We start from the raw sequence: 21,233 nt of genomic DNA on the forward strand, positions 1-21,233 counted from the left end.
GGAAAGCACGTGTCGGTGTCAGTACGCCACTGACTGAACACTTGAGTTTTTGTTTTTTGTTTTTTTAACTAGTAGAGTGCACCCTGCCATAGTTTCCTTTTTTAATTTAAGGAATTACATTCTGAAAATAGTAATAAATAATGAGACACTGGAAAAAAAAGCTAAAACATGAATCCTTTACCCAACTTAAACAATTTGATTAATACATTTGCTTTTTATGATGAGTCACATTTTCTATCTATTTTTTATTTCCAATTTTTTATGATGGTTTTCTTTTTTATATCTACATCTGGAAATATTTTAGTTTTGTATAATTTTTCACTCCTTCAACTCCAGTCGGCCTAAATTCTTCTTGTTGGTGGGCTGGTTCTGCTCCCCAGGCCTCGTGTTTGACACCACTGCTTTAAACTGTAACTGCAGATCTTGTTTGAGCTTCATGATTGACTCCACGTCACTTTCTTAGCCACACATTTCTTGGAAGACATGTTCATTTTCTTAGCTTAGAGCCAATCAAGTGTGGGCCACTGATGGAAGGTCACAGTCAGAGATCTACTTCAAGCTGAGCATGAATCCTTTAGATTCGACTAAACAGCTTCTATGATGGTTTTAATGTGACTTATGATAGATTGGTTTTGTTGTTGAGCAGCTCTGAATCCAGACGTTTAGCTCATTGACTTGAGCCCCTTTGTTATTAGCACGTGTTTATAACCCCACCCTCAGTCTGTTCTCCTTCCTCAAAAGACAAGCAGCCACTGAACACAAACGCACCTGTTTTCACGCTCAGAAACTTTTAGCTGTATTGAAAAACTTCTCTTTAAACTCCTCGGCAGGGTTTAAACTGGGATATTCTGTTTTGGGGAAATCTCACCATCCTATGGATATTTCTCAAACTCGGAACATTGAAGCGGAAATGGCTGCTCGGACATCTGAGCGTCTCTGCTGGACTCACTGTGTCTGCAGGTGAGCGTTAACTAACATAAGCGATTTCTTCATATTTATTAGATTTCCAAACTTGCTCATAAGTAAACCATGTGAGACCTGCCTGCAGATAAACAGTTAAGGAAACCACAACTCCGGAGCGGGTTAAATATATATTTTCTTTTTTGTTTGCTGACTCCAAAAACAGAAACGTTCAGTCAGAGACGATGTGAGGAAATTAAAAAACTTCCTGCTTCTCGCTGTGCGCGCTCAGATCAAAACAGGCCGTTTTGTTTTTGTCTTGTGCGCGTAACCGACCGCTTGAGCGTTTCCCACTTCACTCAGAGAAAGGATCAGAAAACAGCTGACAGAGAGCTACAAAGTAAAGCCTTTAAATATACGAGGAAACATGACGCATTAGTGGTGCAAATGAGATGCGAAAGCATTGCTGGGCATTAACGAGAAGCTTTTGTGCGCGCACACTTTGAGCGAGAAACGTAAGACACGGTTCAGCAGCATTATAAACCGCGTTCTTACGGCACAGAATCTACAAACAGCCTAAAACACACTGAGAAGGGAAACTGAAGATTACAGCTGATTTTAACCTGGAAGTCAGAAGAGTTACTATGGTTACCCACTGAAGACTGAATTTGTCCATCTCGCTGTTTGCGACATCTGCTGCTGTCAGAACATTTAAAACACAAAATCTGAGGATTTCTTGTTTCTGTTGTTGTCGCTCCACAGGACACAGCATGTATCCGGGCCTGAAGCGAACACATTCATCCATCGAAGCTCAACATACAACTCTAATTTCAAACTTGTATTTAAACAGATCAGACTGAAATATGACGGGCGCAGTCACATTGAGCTGCTGAGGTTAATACAATTAGGTTTTTCCCAGTGATTTTTTTCAGTAGCTTGTGTTTTCTCCCCCCCCCCCCCCCTTTTTTTTTTTTTTACAGGGGAAATGCGCTTTACTAAGCGCTAGATCAGCCGCTTCGTTGCAAGCTAATCGGTATCGTTTCCGTGAAGCAGCCTCGTAAATAGAGGTGTGACAGCTGTGTCGTTTTGAATAACTTCTTTGAAACCCTGTGACTTCTTCGCTTTCATTTGCTTTAGTCTTCCTCCTGTTCTGCTCAGTGTGCAGCTGCTCCGCCGTGACCGTCCACCTATCAGACTTTAGATGACTTCTTTAATAATCTTCCTGTATTTATCCCTAATTGTTTCATCTATAGGTGAGTGAAATGGTAAATGGCCTGCATTTGTATAGCGCTTTACTCAGTCCCTAAGGACCCCAAAGCGCTTTACACTACATTCAGTCATTCACCCATTCACACACAGGCAATGGAGTGAAACTGAGCATGTTTATATTTTAATTCGTGTCAAACTTCAAAGCTAAACTAAAAAGAGTAGCCTAACTAAATTATTTTTTTTCCGTGTAGAGAAAAAAATTAACTTGAATTGTTCAAAACATGACTAAATGTATTTTCCCTGTCACTTTTCATAGATCTTGATTAAGGCAATGAGTTCAGTTCACTCAAGTCTTTAACAATGAAACTCAAAAAATAATTTCTAAAAAAATAAAATAAAAAAAAGAATAAAAAAAATTATTCTTCGAATAACAATCATGGAAAGAATTTCCACGTATTTTAAATTGCTTTATTTATTTTTTTTAGCATTATGCAATTCTGTTATTCCAATTTGATGAAATGTGGAAATCCTTTCCATGATTATTTTAAGTTCATTTTTTAGAGTTTTCATCAAAGTCTAGCGTCTGGTTAACATACATTTTTAATGGGTTTATTACAACTTCCACTTCATCCATCCTGGGATAGTGTTTACTCAGATGTTCAGATATTTAAGATGTTGAAAGCAGTTTTACGAGTCCATGCCCCCCTCAAAATACGGCCCTGGTAAAAATGCGTTAGCAAGCTATAACAGCCCATTTGTCTTTATCCATTTTCACACTGATGCTTAGGCAAGATGTGTTGTTATCAAGTCTGACACTTCTGACACTTGTTAAGTGATAATTTTTACCATGCACGACGCTGTGACAGAGTTCAGTAGCAGCCCGTCAGTCATTGAAATCAACACCAAGAAGGCAGGCTTATTGTTGCTTCTAGAACCCCCCGAGATGTCAAAGGGGATTGTATCAAATATGAGAAGTTTGCTCTTTAAAGTGTGTTTAACATGGTAAACTGTGTATTTCAACCATAACTGTGATAAGATGGGGAGTTTTTTAGAGGTTCTGAGGAAATCTCATCTGTCCCATGACTCTAATAGCCATTATTATTGGGGGATTTTACTATGCAACGATGAGTTGATGTGAGAGTGATTCATGATAACGCGTGGGATTTTCACAGTTGTGGTGATCTAAATCATTAAAAATTTTACTCTAATATGAGAAAACATGTTTTTCCTAAACTATCATTTTAACATTATTAGTTGTGTTCATGTTTAAAATGTGATCCCTGTGTCTAAACGTGTTAAAAGACTACCTGGAAATGAAAAATATCTCACAGAAGAAGCATTTCCTCAAAAGTTTAAACTGTTAATGCTGCTCTCAGTTCAGCTCAGGATGTCGCTGAATGTGTGTGAAATGAAAATCATTAACATCAGTCTGACATCAGTCACTATCTTTTGTGCAGGAGGTAGTTTAAAGCAAAGAGGGACCACCGACTGGACATCAAACACATCATCACAGATGTGTGCTCAGGTGAAAACCATCTGACAGCCTTACAAGGCATTTGTGATCACATGCTTGGTATCAGAGGACAAAATAATATCAAAGAGGAGTGTTTTATTGATGATAATGTTTCATTATCTGGGCTAATATCGTTCACGAGTGCTTTAAATCCAATTGGAAAAAACTGGTGAAGGACTTTTACAGACTCACACTGAGCTGGAACCTGTGGTCAGAGGAGTTATCTTATTGTGAACACGATATCTCCTGAACAACTTCAAATAATAGGATCATGTTTAACACAGATGTTCAAATGGACTCCTTGATCACAGACAAAAGCTGAGGTGAAGCCTTGCGGGCAGGTACAACCACCTCTGTTAGGTCCACGTTAATCAAGTGTTTTCCTCATTTCTAGCCTCGGCACCATCCATATGGAGTTAGAATAGAATAGAATAGAATAGAATTCAACTTTATTGTCATTGCACATGCACAGGTACAGGGCAACGAAATGCAGTTATTAGAAAAGGGGAAATTAGGTACGAAGACCCAAACAGTTTAAAGTCTGTAGACTGCTTATTTTGCCGTTCTAAGATAATAGTTAATATGAACATTCTCTTTTGAAGCTGTAAGTGAACATTAGAGGCACTGCATTTTGTACTGCTTCTGGATTGACTTGTTTTTACAGCCACAGAGGTTGAAAATGTACTTTTAGTTTACGCAAATGCTAAATGTAAATTAATAAATACAATAAATAAATAAATAAAACACAATGATCATGTTCAAGATATCTCGGTGTACTTTTAGACATTTAAAAAGAAAAACCTGCCTGCACTGGATGAAAAAAAAGAAGGTTTCCATGACATTTTCACACTTGTGATGTGTGGAACCACAAACACCCTTTTTTCCTCTGACATCATTTCAGGCTTTTTTTGGATCAACTGTGGTGTGTTCAGTTTTAAATATCCTGTTCTAACAGTGGGAAAAAAAGATTGATTCTTTTCTTTTCTGCAGCAGGATGTGCAGGCGAAGCTTGAAGAGGACGTCACTCTTCAGTGTCAGATTTCCACAGATGAAAGAATCTCGGTGTTGAAGTGGAGCAGAGCTGACCTGAACACAGACGGCTACGTCTACTTCTACAGGAACAAACGATTCTATGAAAACTACCAACATCCATCTTTTCATGGCCGAGTGAAGCTGAAGCACCCGGAGATGAAGGATGGAGACGTTTCTGTGATCCTGAAGAACGTCACGTTTAATGACACTGGGATGTATGAGTGTCATGTAGCTGTGAGGAACCCTGTGAGCAGTAAAAGAGTTCACACTGAGATCAGTCACTTCATCAACCTCACAGTCACAGGTGAGTTTGTCTACACGCCCTGAAAACTGCATCGCGCCCCAGTTTTTTGGGCCAGTTATAATTTTGTGCAGTTTTGACATAGTGGGTGGATGACCATGTGATGGGTGAAGTCATAGCATGCTGCTAACTCTGTGGATGATCAACAGCAAAACTCTGACAGCTGATGTTTTCTCTGCAGGTGAAACGGATAAAACCTTGTTGGAACAGCAGCTGAAGAAAAAAGGAGCTACAGACATGTATGATGGAAAAGCAGAAACTCTGAGTATTCAGATTGTTGTTGTTGTTATTGTTCTCATCACTGCTGTCATTGGGTTTATGGTATTTCTGAGATTTAAAAGAAGTAAGGAGCAGTTTCCAGCCAAGCCTAGTGATAAGAGGGAGGAAATGGCCTGAAATGTTACTTTCTTTACGATGCAATAAAGAGCACCTCAAGATGATTTCATGTTATTTCTGAATGTATATCAAGTATTTACATGCTGTGTATGATCCTATTGGATTATCTCAAAGTTCCCACCTGAACCCCCTTGAGAATCTTTTAGATGTGCTGACAGCTGTAAGTCAAGATAAATGTTGTCCTTGCATATGCAAAGTGAAGCAACGAACTGTTAACAGCAGCTAACAGCTTGGTTGTTAAGGAGATAAACATGGTCCCTACAAGAATTGGCACCCTGATGTAGTGCATTCTGGGTAGCATTCAGAGGGTCATATGGATAAGTTGGGATAAGTTGCTGCTCAAAACAAAGGTCTTGTATTAATACCAGAATCAACTGTTAAATATAGAAACAGCACTGGTGTTCACATTCAGTTCCCTTTTATTTATATAGTCACATTTCACAGTAGGTTTGACTTCGAGGTGCTTTATGCTGTCAGGTTAATACCCTACAATAGCAAAAAGCTCCAACAATCAAGCTGTGAACAAGCACTTGGGTAGACAGGGTAGACACTTTATATTCAACCATCAAACAAAAGAAGCTTCAGTGACACTGAAATTACACGTAACTTAAACTTAAACTCTGCTGATAATAACTTCTGTTCAGTGGTAAATGGACTGAACAGAAAATGGGGAGCTTTAAAATCATACTGTGATTATTTTCAGAGTTCCAGAGAGTTTCAGAGCTCAGAGTACACATGACACTTGGTGCCTTTTAATTCGCCTTATCTCTGACGCATTTTTTAGCCCTCATAACTTGATTAGTAAAATACATATGAAAACATGAAATTTTCAGGGCTTTAAAACACAATTAAGCTTTGTCTCATTCAATCTAAATGTCAGAATCTGAAGGCAGTGAAGTGTTTAATAAAGACATCACAGATGTTATCCTCCACATCTTCTCAGCTCTTGATATTTCTCCAGTTCTCGTGTTCCTTGTTCCTGATGTTGCCGTCACTCAGTATAGTCACATCTGTTCCTCTGCTTGTTCACCACTGCTAGATCTGGTTAGTTAGCCATAACCAGTTTTTTCTCGTCTGTATCTGAGCTTAGCTCCAATATGAGCTAAGCTCTGAGTGCCCTCTTGTGGCACATTTATTAATTGTTTAGAATATATTTATTGCATTCATGTTCAGCTAAATTGCAGTGATGTAACTACTTAATAGCACAGTAGTGTGGGTGTTTGAAGCCTGTGAAATTCCTTATTTTTGTAATTTCCTTTTGGCTCCTGTTTGCAGAAACCACACAATACTCAACCCTCATGTACCACTACACTGAATATAAAATAAACTGCATCTGTTGGAACTCTACATCTGGATGTCAACCTCTCCTTCTGATCCAGGATAACCACAGTAGCACAATCCAGCATTAAAAAGATTTTACACCATCCTCCACAGCAGTACTTTTTATTAATAATCAAAGTCCTCCTGATTGTGACTGGAAAGCATTTATTCCCGAACCTCTAAACTGTTAGTGTCAGTGCTCTGGTCTCTAAAGGTTTAGATTAAGATGTTGTTCATATGTCCAGAGTGTAATGGACCACAAATGTTGCTCTATATAGTCTAAGAATAAAAATATGGGACTGTTAAGAAGTTTCAGGTGACCACTGAAATAATAGCTGATAATCAAGAAAATGCTGAAACAACAAACCTTAAAAGAATCCCTGTAGAAAAAAAAAACTACCCTTTTCTTAGTTTTTCAGGAAGAAAATAAGAAGCCTGATTTTGCTAAATTGAGAGAATTTTTAACAATATGCCTGCGTTGCAATTTACAACAACCTTCCCATGTAGAATTTCTATGAGTAAACAGGAGTATTTTACATATGTAGAAATGAAAGATAACAATAATTCATTTTCTCTTCCTCACTTCAAGTGGACTGAAATGGATCATTTGGTGGGCTGGCTCTGGTCCATGAGCCTCATGTTTGATACCGCTGGTGTAAACACCTTTTACAGATGTTTGAGTTTCAGGGCAAAACTTTTGTTGTCAGAAAAATGTACTTTCTTAGCTTAGAGCCAGTTAAATGTGAGACAGTGTATCAGTGAGAAGCACAGGAGGATAAGAGATGACACATCTCACATCAAAGTCACAGTCAGAGAAGATCCACTTAAATCTGAGCGTGAATCCTGTTTATTCTATTAATCAGCTTCTATAATGGTTTTAATGTGACTGATGACTGATTAGTGATCGATTTTGTTGTTGATCAGGTCTGAATCCAGTGGCTTGCCGCTTTGTTATTACGCACATGTTTATGACCCCGCCCTCAGTTTGTTCTTCTTCCTTTAAAAGACACTTGAGGGCGCACTTGAAAACAAACGCACCTGTTTTCAGGCTCGGAAACTTTCAGCTTTATTGAAAAACTGGGATCTCCTATTCTCGTGAAATCTCACCATCCTTTGGATATTTAGCAAACTTTGAAAAGTAGGATCTTCCGAACAATAAGACGGAAATGGCTGCTCGGACATCTGAGGTTCCCAGCTGCACTCACCCTCTTTGTCTGCAGGTGAGTTTGTACTAACACTAAGAGTTTGGATCATATTTATTAGATTTGTTAACTTGCGCGTAAGTGAACCATGAGACTTGCCAGCTCTCACTGCAGTTAAACAGTTAAGGATCATTTCCGCTCAGACTCTGGAGTAACTCTGGAGCGGGTTAAATACATATTTTCTTTTGTGTTTGCTGGCTCCAAAAACCAAAAAATTCAGTCAGAGACGGTGTGAGGAGGTTAAAAACCTTCTGTGCAGACTTTGTGCTTCTCACTGCGCGCGCTCAGATCAAAACAGGCCGTTTTGTTTTGTCTTGTGCGCGTAACCGACCGTTTGAGCGTCTCCCACTTCACTTCATAGAGTAAAGCTACAAGGATAAATGCTGCGTTAGTGGTGCAAATGAGACTTAACATAATATTTGTCTTCTATTATTTACACAATTTCTCATTTTTTTTCCAAACTGCAGTCCGTTTTATTTGAACAATAATATAAAATTTGACGGATTAAACTGATCAAGCAGAAGAAAAGTTACTGCAGCCACAGTCCCTGTGCTGCACTCTGCATTCGTCTGCAAACATCATAAAAGTCACTACTACAACTTTCATTACTTTATTCTTATTGTACTAAATGTTTCTCATATTGTGACTTGTGCTGCCATCTGCTGGTTAAAATAAGCATAAACTGTAACACTTCTCAGAAGTGCTCGGATTTCTTGTAAATGGTCATCTTGTTGCTAATGCTCAGTGCGCCCCCAGGGTGGCTACAATGTAGCTTTCCATCACCAGTGTGTGAATGGGTGGACTAGAAAAGCGCTATACAAATAAATACAGGCCTTTTTTTCTTTTTTTTTACCATTGAGTGTGTGTCTGTGTAATATTTTGCCATCATGTGTTGATATAATCCAATAAAGAATGAGTTATCTATATTCATCTATGCTCTCTCCCTCCCCCTCTTACAAAGTGAAAGTGAAACCAACTCTGTTTTCAGTGCAGGTCAGGCTGCGGACTCTTCACTTCCCAGCCTCCAGTCACAGCAGTCACAGATGGAGTCCCTCATAGTCTTCCTGTTCGTGATTTCTTGCTCTGTAGGTGAGTGAAAGAGAGTTTTTTTTAAAAAAAATATTTTTTTAGGTAAGTATAAATATGTGTAATGTGTTTAAATGTTGATTCCCATGTTGTGTTTGCAGGTTGAGCTCCTGTGTCTCTTTGTAGTCATTTTTTTCAGCATTTTTACAGCAGCATGTTTAATGATGTAACAGCTGATGTCAGATCCAGGGGTGGGGTGGAGGGATTTTAAAGTCCCAGAGTTCACCTGAATCTGGCTGCTGTAAGCTGCTTGTGTTTTGAGTCAGCAGCCACTTTGTGGTTTGTGTGTTCTTTGAATTGCTGCACGATGAGAACAGCAGCAGTCACTCTGGGTCTGAAATGGACACCATGAGATGTTACTTACACGAGATGTTGGACAACCTTTCCCTTTTAAAGTGTGTTTAACGGTGTAACTTTGCATTTTTATCTTAACTATCTTCATCCCACTACAACTGAGTTCTAACAGTGAAAAAACAAAAAGGGAAATGCGAAGTGAAAGCAAAACATCAATCCAAGACTTTCTCTTTTGGTTGGGAGTCTTTCAGTTCTCCTTTCACTTCTGCTTTGGGTTTTAAGGAAATCCTTTATGTCACATAGCTCCAATGTGAGACGTCCCAGCATTAAAATATGACAAGGACAGCTCTGGACTTTGCTTATGTGATGAGTGGCGCTGAGTGTTTTGTGCTAACATATAAGATTTTCAAATTTATTGTAAAGAAGCTCATTCCAAATATGCCTCTAATAATTCCACAACATAAAAATATTATATTAACTTGTGACTTTATTTATTGTGTATTTGAGTCTCTTTTTTTTCTTTTTTGTAAATTCATGAAACTCAGAGCTCCCATGCAGGGAGGTGGAGGGAGTCTGAAGTGATGTAAAGCTTGGATTAGCTGTCAAACACCTGGGGATCAGACAGATGTTTGGCTAAAGATCATCTTTATTGAACTTGAACACAAAAGCTTCATTTATATGAAAGTTTACAATGTTGACACACTTGGTTCAGCTCAGGTTATCACTGACTGAGTGATATATTTAAACTTATTTAAACTTGAACTCATTTACTTAAATAAGTTTATTAATTAAGTGTTAAGTGTAAATTAAGTGCAGTACACTCAAAAAGAAAGAGAAAAACTGCTTTTATTTGACTTTAACTACTTTAATTTCATATATGTAAAACATAAAACAATATAACACACATATATATATATATATATATATATATATATATATAATTTATTATTTTTTTCATGTAATTTTGTTACATAGGTTCAATGTTCGATTTAATGGAATTTAGTCAAATGAAATGAATTTGATTAGCACACGTTCAGTTTACACCAAGCACTCATAAATCCCACTGTCATTAAATGTGACACTGGCCACATTCTTAATGAGCAATTATTCGAATAAATAAAAAAAGTATTTTACATGTTTCAGTTGCATTTTAATTAAAATCATTGCTTAATGTTTAATAAGGGTGTATAATATTTATTTTTAGTGTGATAGACAATAAAATTGCACAATAATCAGGTACCTTTGAAATAAATAGACAACAAAATACAAAGTAAAGTAGCCAAAAGTTACACTCAAAGTTACTTTCTTTCTTACCTGTAAAATCCTAACTTGTTAGTCTGTTATTTTAGTGCCCTGCAGGGTACATAATAATAACATAATTCAGCTAAAATACTCTGAAATTAAATTTAAATTAACGGAATTACACCTTGAGACTGGTTTTTACAGAGTCAAGTAAACATAGTTGGAGTTTATTTGATGCCAAAGAAACTGCAACTAACTGAGGGAAGCCTAGCAGACAGCCAGCAGCTACAGCCCTGTGTTAGGGATCGTATTATCGTAATCAAGTATGTCTCAGATTGTAAGCCTCTGCCCACACAAAGCTGTTACAGAATGGGAAATTAGTACAGAGACCAAAACTGGTTTTTGTGGGCCATAAACATTTTAACACGGTGCTCTGTGAGGACCATGTTCTGTGAGGACTGACGAGCAAAGAGCCTCAAACTGCTGTTTGAGGCTCTTTGTGTTGTCTTGATTTTTCAGCCACAAATTCTTATCAAGTGCTGTTAACAGTTAAAAATGTTTTAAAAATTTAAAAAGGAGTTACATTTTAAAAAGATTATTTTCTTTCCTTCAGCTCTGCAGCAGGATGTGCAGGCGAAGTTTGGAGAGGACGTCACTCTCCAGTGTCAGATTACTACAGATGAAAGAATCTCAGTGGTAAAGTGGAGCAGAGCTGACCTGAACACAGACGGCTACGTCTACTTCTACAGGAACAAACGCTTCTATGAAAACTACCAACATCCATCTTTTCATGGCCGAGTGAAGCTGAGGCACCCGGAGATGAAGGATGGAGACGTTTCTGTGATCCTGAAGAACGTCACGTTTAATGACACTGGGATGTATGAGTGTCACATAGCTGTGAGGAACCCTGTGAGAAGTAAAAGAGCTCACACTGAGATCAGTCTCTTCATTGACCTCACAGTCACAGGTGAGTTTTTAGAGCTCACGCTCAGCTCCCACATCATAAAAACCTCAAAACATAAAAGCGTGAAATTACAAACTAAAAATCTAATGATTGATTATTTGTTACTTGGCAAATAGACAAACAAAAGCCAGCGAGCTAAAACTCATCAACAGTTTCTTCTTCTCTCTTCTTTTAGTGTTAAGTCTGAAGGGTAGAGTCATTAGCATGCTACTAACACAGATGCTAAACATTAAACCACTCTTGAAATTCTCTGACAGCTGATGTTCTCTCTGCAGGTGAAACAGATGAAAAGTTGTTGCAGCAGCAACTCGTGGAAAGTGAAGCTGGAAACATGCAGGATGTGGGAGATGTAGTAACTCCGACTGTTAAAATGGTTGTTTGTTTTGTTGTGGTTGCTTTTATTGTTGTTGGTTTTCTGACATTATTCATATTTAAAAGAAATAAGAAGCAGCTTCCAGTCCAGAGTAATACAGAGGAAGTCGATTTAACATGTCCAGAAATATAATTTTATAAAAAGAAAATTTACAGATTTCATCGATAGCAGCTTTGCCAGGAGGCTAAGCAACATGGACTTCTAGTTTAAAAGTGAAAAATAGGAAATAACAAACTGTTCTGTGGTTATCAAAAACATAACAGCTCTGCAAACTCTTCACATAAACAGCAAATTCAGCCTGGAGCTTCTCATTGTGGTGTAGCATTTCTAACCACTGCACCACTGTCACAGCCTGACACATGGGAATAATTACTAAACATGGAGCTCACACTAGAACAGAAACAAATTGCATGCGGACAACAAGAAAGGTCTTGTATGAAAAAATATACTTCTGTAATAGTAGTCTTTTTTTTACATGGAGTGGAAGCAGACTAGTATTACTTACTTGTGTAGTGTTTTCTGTCTCTGTGGTGGTGGACACCAGAACAGAAAGCAGTCATCAAGTTGAAAAAGGATTACCGTCAAGCTTGGTTGGCTTGTCGAGTTTGTTGAGATCATGGAACAAAACTTTTGGTCGACCTCAAAGTGATTCTGGAAAATGTTACTCAGGAAGGGGAAGCAGTTTCCTGCCTCTGCTGTCATGCTGTATAAGATGAAGATGCAGTGCTGCTGATCCTAACTGAGGGTTTTGTCGGCATGTGGATGGAATACTTTGAGGATCTTCTCAATCTTACTGACACGCCTTCTGTGAAGGAAGCGGGGTGCAGCGATGAGGGGGATAACTTACTTAACTTAGCCCATGACTTGGGGTGAGGTTGACGAGGCAGACTGGGATCAGAATTGGGATTCACAAGTTCTGGAAATGAACAGAAAATAGACATAATAAAATAAAAAGAAAATTCTGAAAAAAAGAATTGTTACAACAAACAAGTTACAATAACTTGTTTGTTATTTGTGTACTGTCATCAGTCTGTGTTTGATGTTGATCCAGGATAATGTGAACCAACAATCCTTGTATCCTCACGCAAGTTTGCACAAAGTCGTATGGTGCTGTTTAACAACAAATGTGTTGTTAAACAAGTGGTCACCTGCTGCTTTTAACTCTTTTGATCTTTTTTTTTGTAAACGCTGTATACTGGTTTGTTCTGGTTTCTTTCGGTCTGTTGTGTAGTACTGTTCACCTGCACATCTGCCCAAATTACCAGTATGGGGTTCAGAAATGTCTTGGCCATCAAATTATTAATTAATAATTATTTTTTTAATAAAAAAGAATAAAAACTGAAAAAGGAAACACAGAATGTGTCACAACTTTCTTTCAGATGCAAATTTAGCTCACTCAAGCTTTTAATTAACTGTTTAAATTCAATCAAGTAAAAAAAAACTTCACACATTCACTGAAATAGAACATATGACATGATGTACAAACAGGGTGTGTGATTTTTGCAGACCTGCTAACTGTCAGGGAGATTTGATGCTGTGAAGAGAAACGGATATATGTTGGGTGAACACCACAATAACAAAAGGTCTGTGGATGAAGGTGACCAAATCCCATCTGATCCTCATTTGTGCTGCAGGAGTCACAACACTTTGATTCAAAGCAGGTCACACAAGAACCTCAAACTATAGAGAAATGCCCTAAACTCAACAACCTCCAAAACTCAATCGAAAGAAGTTTCTGTTTCTGTAACATTTAACAGAAATAAATCCTCTTATGAAACGGTGTAAGTGCTGAAATTCTTAGAAACTGTCCTGAAATATTACCTGACAAAGCACAACTCAGACTGAGGAGACGTACAACATCATGGAGTGGAGCACTGACTGCACGGAGCAACAGACTGGCTACAGGACAAGAAGAGACGATCACAAAGCACTAAAAGCTAACACAGGAGCCTGATTACCACCGCAGGGGTGAAAACAATATAGTGGAGAGCTGCTCCTCATCCAGCCTTCAAATACTGCAGCTAAAGACGGAGCACACCTGGAACTCAGAACAGCCACGACTCTTCTGTCATATGAAAGAACTCATTGAAAACCACAATGATCTCTGAGCCCTGTGTTAAAGTAAATCAGAATCTATTTCTGTAATATAATCAGATTTTAACTCCCATGAATGCAACTGAATTTGTAAAACAGAAAAAAAATATTACGTACAGCTTACAAAGGGCAGTTTGTTACACCAGGTATTAAAAAAAGAACATTTTACTTCTGAGAAAATGTTAACAGATCATTTTATTTTATTTATTTATAACTGCATTGATTCTGAAATAGGAACTGTTTGCAGTATAGAGTGACACTTTGAATAATCATGTTTGGTTTGAATGATCATGTCCTGCAATGAATGGGGAAGTTTGTATGACTCATTATTGTTTATATTAATGTGACACTTTTATGCTTCTGCGGTTAATAAAGGGGAGTTGTGAGCTGTAACAGATGTAATGTTCTCTCTCTTCTTCTTTCATAATACGTTTGGGTGTAGGTGCTGCATTGTCTCCAAACTGTTGTCACAGATGAATCGTCTCAAAGTCCTCCTGATTTCATTTCTAATTCCTGCATCTACAGATGAGTGAAACTTTTTTAAATAAATGTATTTAGCATAATTCAGAAGAATCTTGTAAACTTGTTGATTTTTGTGTTTTGTTTTGTTTTTTGTTTACACAGGTCAAATAGTCCAAAATATGATTTCCTGTGTCTTTTCTACATTTTTATAGATCTTGGATAGAGATCAGACGAAAATAAGCAGTACAGATCAGTGAGGTGGAAAACACCTACACACACATAACTGTCTGCAGTTCTTTGCAATATTGTGTTGCTGCAGTGAAACGAACAAAAAAATCTGTCATATCTATATATAGCTCATCAGTCCATTTTTGCACCAGCCGTTGTGTAGTCAGGAGAAGCAGGCATGATTTTCCATAGCTATCAAAACTGAGTTGTTTTGGAAAAATCAAGGTTAAAGTTAAAATGCAAAGTTTACAATGTTAAGCACACTTTAAAGGGCAAACTTCTCCCCATCTGTTAGAAAAATCCAGAAAAACTTTAGAGTAACACAAGTAATATCAAAAACAGAAGTGAAAACAAAATTGGCCTTTTTTTTGCCACTTTATAGGAAATTCCCTGACGCAAGTACAGATATAAAAAAAAAGAATAAAGGTCATCTCTATGAAGGTTCGACCTGTATATGCGGCTCCCAGCGCTGCTCAAAATATAATTGACTCATGGAGTCAGTTATAATTATTACTAATTTTATGACATGTGATGTTGCATACTGCTAACTCAGCTTAAATAACTTCTGTGGACAGCCATCCCCCAAACTTAAAGAAAAAGACCATTTTTGTTTGGTTTATTATTTCTTTGTAATGATGCCTCTTGGAAAAAAAAATCTTATACTGTTGGAAAGTCTGTTAAATTCCCTTAGCAGCAGAGTTGAGTATTTCGGTCGAGCCCATGAAAAATTTACTAAACCTTGTCTGTCAAACAGTTTGTTTTGCTCTTATTTGGTGTCATTTATTTGGAAATAATCAACCAAAACCAAACACAAATTTCCTTCTGTGCTAACTTTATGTGATGTGAATATTACTAGGGTGACCTACTGTTTCACCACAGCTGGGAGGACACACACCATGCTGTGTCTAATATAAATCTTATTTTGATCTTATCTGCACTCCTGTCAGTTTTATTTGACCAGAGCAGGTTGAAATATGGCAGCTTACACTCGTGAAACAGAAGCAAGAAGAAACGTGCAAAAGTTCAGCTGCTGAAGTGAATAAATGTCAGTTATTCTGAGATAAAATCTTGTTTTTTTTTCTTACTATTTATCAACTTCTTTTGACTGCGACTATGTTGTATTTTTGTTGCATTATGTTGCAAGTGGAAAACTGGTTGTGATGATGCTCTTGCTTGTGGTGTTTGAGAACTGCTAACATCCTGGCATAACCACATCTTCCCTTTTTGAAACAGCTTTCAGCTGCCTTTACTGCTTCACTCTCTCCATCCACTTGTCACAGATGGCTTCTTTAATAATCCTCCTATCTTTGTCTCCAATTGTTCCATCTACAGGTGAGTGAAAACATGTTTTTATTTTCAGTAACATTATTTAAAGTAAAGAGTCATTCATTAAACTCAAGTGTTTAATGTTGAAACTGCAGATGCTGTTGACCATAGCTGGACTGGCCATCGGGCATACCAGGCATTTGTAGCCACAGCCACCCTGGGGCGCCTCTGTCAGTGCGCCCCAGGGTGGCTGTGGCTACAATGTAGCTGCCATCACCAGTGTGGGAATGTGTGTGTGACTGGGTGGATGACTGGTTGTGTAAAGCGCTTTGGGGTCCTTAGGGACTAGTAAAAGCGCTATACAAATACAGGCCATTTACCATTTTTCGTTTTTATGGGTCGATGGGTTTTTTTTTTTTTCGGTTTTTTTCCGTAACGGTATAAACACTGAAAGGTGGTGGATTGGCCAGATGCTGGGAGATGTGTAAAAATAACTCAATTGTTTGGTGGTGGCTATTGCGGAGCTTTCACAGATTGAGTAACATTAGCAAGTGGTGGAGGCCAGCAGGTGCAGCACGCTGGCAGGTGGATGGCGGAAAGGTGAGGCGGGAGGAGGAGAGACCCGAGGCGGCCGCCGGTGTCGGTCCGAGTGTCAGGTGAACTGAACTTCAGGTGAGAAGTTATGACCTGCAGTCTGGCTGGGCAGTAGTGGTTTTTGATACGGGCGACACGCTGTTGCCCGGGGCGGCATCACGGACATCGGCAAAAAAACAAAAAAAACAAAAAAAAATAAAACAAAAAGTACAAAAAAAAAATGCTCGTACTCATGCTGCCCCGATGTCACGCCAGCGCATATTGGGAATGGCATAGGCACCGATCGGTTTTCTATCGCCCATTTGCTGGGAGTAAGGGCGCCCTCTGTTTGCGAGGTGCGCCTGCTGCTTGCGGCACAGGGAGGAGAGGGCGGGGCGGCGGGGATTCTCTGGCTGGCTGGAGCGGCATCTAATAACCAACTTGCAAAATAAAACAAAATAAAAACAAAACAAAACAACAAAAACGTAAACATCAGACATTATAATACAGACTTATAATTTGCATCGATGTTTTTTTCGAAATTCTATACGCGAAAAGTGAGCGCGAGAGCCCTCGGTGCGCCTGCTCGCTGCTGAAGTCAAAGTAAACTTTATTGTCATCTCAGCTACATACAGTCCAGTATATAGAGACACGAGACAACGTGGCTCCAGTTACAGCAGTGCAAGTAAACAAACAATAAATATAAGAAGAGTAAGAAAATAAATATACACTTTAGGACTCGGGGTAAAGGGATCAATAATAATTTAAAATTTATAATTTACAGTTTGATGATTTAAATCGATGTTGCAAATCCAAGCGATGTTGCAAATCCAAGCAATGTTGCAAATCCAAGCCCGTTATGTATTTATGACGGGAATCCTGGGTTGTGTGAAATCTCAGAAATGCACCCTAGACAAAGTGAATCTGTGAACTAAGGTGTAGGTCTGTTAGGTTATGCTGTGGCGATCCTCGGGTTGAGGGATGGGTGTTCATACTGGAGTGCAAAATTAAAACCAATGGAAGATGGACAAGAAAAGTTGAAAGCCATCAGGTCCTCAGTTTAGAAAAAAGAGAAAAGAAGAGGAGGAGAAACGAGCAAGAGATGCAGGTAAGCAGATGTGTGATTGGATAATGGCAGGTCATCCTGAAACAACCAGAATCAGAATACTTTATTAATCCCTAAGGAAATTATGTGGGTTACAGTTGCTCCAAGAAGAAATGGTAAAAATAGCAACAGTAACAGACTAAACTCCAAACAATACAATATGTTACAGATTTTAATATTAATTAGTTATTATCAATTGTTGATTTGTCCTGTTCTCATATGACGAATTATTATGGCTGTTTGGTAGCAGTTTGCATACAACTCTCTCTTCTTATGTGTGTGTGTGTGTGTGTGTGTGTGTGTGTGTGTGCGTTTCTCTGGCAAAATTCAGTATGGATTGGGGGGCAGAGGGAGTGTTCGCCCAGGGCGCCAAACAGGCTAGTATCTGCAGACAAACCGCAAACCGCCACTGTATATGGTTCAGATATAAACCAAGTTTAGGTGGAGTTTATTTTCGTTATGCTGACTTTTTTACAGTCAGTTACAATAACTTGTACTGCGTACTAGCTAGCATGATGGAGTTTATATACAGCTAGGCGGGTGCTATGATGTTAATGATGTTGAAATTTATTTTATTCATAAGGTTAATTAGTTTCCAACCGTCCCGTAAAAAAACGGAATCGTCTCGTATTCAGAGAAAATATTCGTATTGAGCTGAAAAGGAACACGATTTGTCCCGGACTTCAGCTAGAATGGAAAAAGACACAAAGCTGGATTTATTCTGTGTCTTTATGCTGCAGCTGTTTCTTCTTCTCTCATTCTCTCTCCCCTGTTGTTATTTCAATCATGAAACTGATCATTGATCAGCTGATCAGCTTTTCTCTCTTGTTTGTTTATCGCCCACTTTGCGCCAGAAAGAGGAAACCAGCGGTTAAACAACAGCAGCACGTTTAAGCTTGATCAGCTGTTGTTAGAATTTATTTAATATTAATTTCTAGTATCAGCTGATGTTTGCTGGAGCCACAGCTGTAAAGCTGCTGGTCATGATGTCGGTTTGGATATGTGGTGAGAGGGAAACATGAAGATGAAACCAGGAGATGTCCTTACTGAACCATCAGAGCTGAACAGGTGATGGAGAAACAGGTTTACCTTTTAGGTGACATGAATGAGTTGAAGGGAAGTTATGAACTGTTTCTGAGAGACAAATAACACCAGGATCCTTTTCTAAGCAGCTGACAGCTGGTAACTGTGCAGGGGCAGATCTAGCAAAGTGTTGCCAGGGGGCCAGGTAGGGCATTAACAGGGAGAGGTGGGCACAAAGAAATACTTTCTTATTCTCATTTAAAATGTCTCGCTTTTAACAAATAATTATCTGAATCTTACAACAAACTTTTTCATCTGATGTAAAATGTATAGAAATCCATCATTGTACATAGTAATTTTTTTTAGGGTCCCAACATAATTTCTTCAGAAGTAGCTAAGTACTGTATATGATGCCAGTATTTTCCCACATTTTCTAGATACTTTACTAGTACTTTGTGTAAAATGCCATCAAAAAGTCAGTTAAGTTTTCTTCTTTCTCACCTGTCTTTCTGTCTCCTTTCACTTTTTAAAGGTTGCCATGTTAGAAAAAATATTTTTCCCTACCATGCTGTTTATTGATGTTGTAAATGAATATTTTATGAAAATATATCTACGTCTGTCATTTATTATTTTTTAATATTCAGTAATGATCATGTCTCACCTCTAGTCTTCTCTGTCTTAATTTCAGGTTTCCACCATATGTTGTATAGACAGTTCAGGAAGTTAACTCGACCAAGCAGTCTTTGGGTTTCTGTACTGTTTAGAATACCAGAATAGGGAGGATGGTGTAGTTTATTAGATTGATACATACACTCAACAAAAATATAAACGCAACACCTTTGTTACTGCTCCCATTCCCCATGGGATGGACGTAGAGACCTAAAATTCATTCCAGATACACAATATAACCATCCCTCCCAAACAGTGGTCACAAATCAGTCCAAATGTGTGGTAGTGGGCACATCTGCTATATTGAGATAATCCATCCCACCTCACAGGTGTGCCACATCAGGATGCTGATCTGACATCATGAGTAGTGCACAGGTGTACCTCAGACTGCCCACAACAAAAGGCCACCCTGGAATGTGCAGTTTTGTCTCACAGCAAAATGCCACAGATGCCACAAGCAATGAGGGAGCGTGCAATTGGCATGCTGACAGCAGGAATGTCAACCAGATCTGTCGCCCGTGCATTGAATGTTCATTTCTCAACCATAAGCCGTCTCCACAGGCGTTTCAGAGAATATGGCAGCACATCCAACCGGCCTCACAACCGCAGACCTCGTGTAACCACACCAGCCCAGGACCTCCACATCCAGCAAGTTCACCTCCAAGATCGTCTGAGACCAGCCACCCAGACAGCTGCTGGAACAATTGGTTTGCACAACCAAACAATTTCTGCACAAACTGTCAGAAACCGTCTCAGGGACGCTCAACTGCATGCCCGTCGTCCTCATCGGGGTCTTGACCTGACTCCAGCTCGTCGCCGTAACAGACTTGTGTGGGCAAATGCTCACATTTGATGGCGTCTGGCACGTTGGAGAGGTGTGCGCTTCACGGATGAATCATGGTTCACATTGTTCAGGGCAGATGGCAGCTGAGAATGTCCCAGTTCTTGCATGGCCAGCATACTCACCGGACATGTCACCCATTGAGCATGTTCGGGATGTGCTTGACCGGCGTTTACGACAGCGTGTACCAGTTCCCACGAATATCCAACAACCTCGCACAGCCATTGAAGTGGAGTGGACCAACATTCCACAGGCCACAATTGACAATCTGATAGACTCCATGCGACGATGTGTTGCACTGCATGAGGCAAATGGTGGTCACACCAGATACTGACCGGTTCTGGGTCCCCAGACCCCCAATAGCGCAAAAAACTGCACATTCTAGGGTGGCCTTTTGTTGTGGGCAGTCTGTGGTACACCTGTGCACTACTCATGATGTCAGATCAGCATCCTGATGTGGCACACCTGTGAGGTGGGATGGATTATCTCAATATAGCAGATGTGCCCACTACCACACATTTGGAGTGATTTGTGACCACTGTTTGGGAGGAATGGTTATATTGTGTATCTGGAATGAATTTTAGGTCTCTACGTCCATCCCATGGGGAATGGGAGCAGTAACAAAGGTGTTGCGTTTATATTTTTGTTGAGTGTATATACCAACAAGACAGTGTACATCACTGTGACAACAGTGTTTGCTTTCATTCAAAGGCTTTATAGTTTTTCCTATAATACCCACTGGGCCAGTCTCTAGTCAAAATGCCTGGGCCGATTTTTTGTCCCAGTCCAGCCCTGCTGTTGACAGTGGTGGGGTGATATTTGATCAGAAATTAAAAAGCAGTGCAAATAATTTGTGTGGAAACCTATGATTTTCAGGCTTATGTTCAGCTCTCATACAGACTGATCACTGAAAAGTGTCTGCATAACAGGTTAAGGAGTCCTAAGTGAAATGGTGATCACATTTAAGCAAAAAGTAAAGATGCTGAAATGAAGCTACTCATTATGAAGACTATAGTGTCACCTGAATAAATACTGTAAGCTGCTGATATTTTAATCTTCATTGATGTGTTCCTTGAATTGCTGAATGTTGAGAATAAACATTTAAAGACTGAAACATGTGCAAACTTCACAGAGATCCTA

General features: G+C 39.0%; 3 protein-coding genes across 8 annotated transcripts in view; 2 read left to right on the top strand and 1 right to left on the bottom strand.

Moving 5' to 3' along the window:
• Nucleotides 1-21,233, bottom strand: part of LOC309694679 (Fc receptor-like protein 1) — a 96,976-nt gene that overhangs the window by 20,151 nt on the left and 55,592 nt on the right. The gene's annotated exons all lie outside the window — the stretch shown is intronic.
• Nucleotides 507-6,698, top strand: LOC309695252 (uncharacterized protein). Of its 5 annotated transcripts, none has more exons than XM_082515794.1 (5): nt 507-960; nt 1,663-2,153; nt 3,567-3,634; nt 4,613-4,958; nt 5,137-6,698. In XM_082515794.1, the coding sequence occupies exons 2-5, from the start codon at nt 2,102-2,104 to the stop codon at nt 5,349-5,351; spliced, it is 681 nt and encodes a 226-aa protein (XP_082371920.1). In that variant the 5' UTR covers nt 507-960; nt 1,663-2,101; the 3' UTR covers nt 5,352-6,698. The 5 variants fall into 5 exon arrangements, 4 of the variants coding, with proteins under 4 accessions (XP_082371920.1, XP_082371921.1, XP_082371922.1 ...); XM_082515795.1 differs by having other exon boundaries at nt 508-960; nt 4,616-4,958; XM_082515796.1 differs by lacking the exon at nt 1,663-2,153 and having other exon boundaries at nt 508-960.
• On the top strand, nt 8,858-13,142 carry LOC309695396 (sodium channel regulatory subunit beta-3-like). The gene is made up of 3 exons (XM_082516014.1): nt 8,858-8,962; nt 11,109-11,462; nt 11,735-13,142. The coding sequence occupies exons 1-3, from the start codon at nt 8,917-8,919 to the stop codon at nt 11,962-11,964; spliced, it is 630 nt and encodes a 209-aa protein (XP_082372140.1). The 5' UTR covers nt 8,858-8,916; the 3' UTR covers nt 11,965-13,142.

The sequence above is a fragment of the Aulonocara stuartgranti genome (assembly GCF_965226115.1).
Source record: "Aulonocara stuartgranti genome assembly, chromosome: 3".
Classification (NCBI taxonomy): domain Eukaryota; kingdom Metazoa; phylum Chordata; class Actinopteri; order Cichliformes; family Cichlidae; genus Aulonocara; species Aulonocara stuartgranti.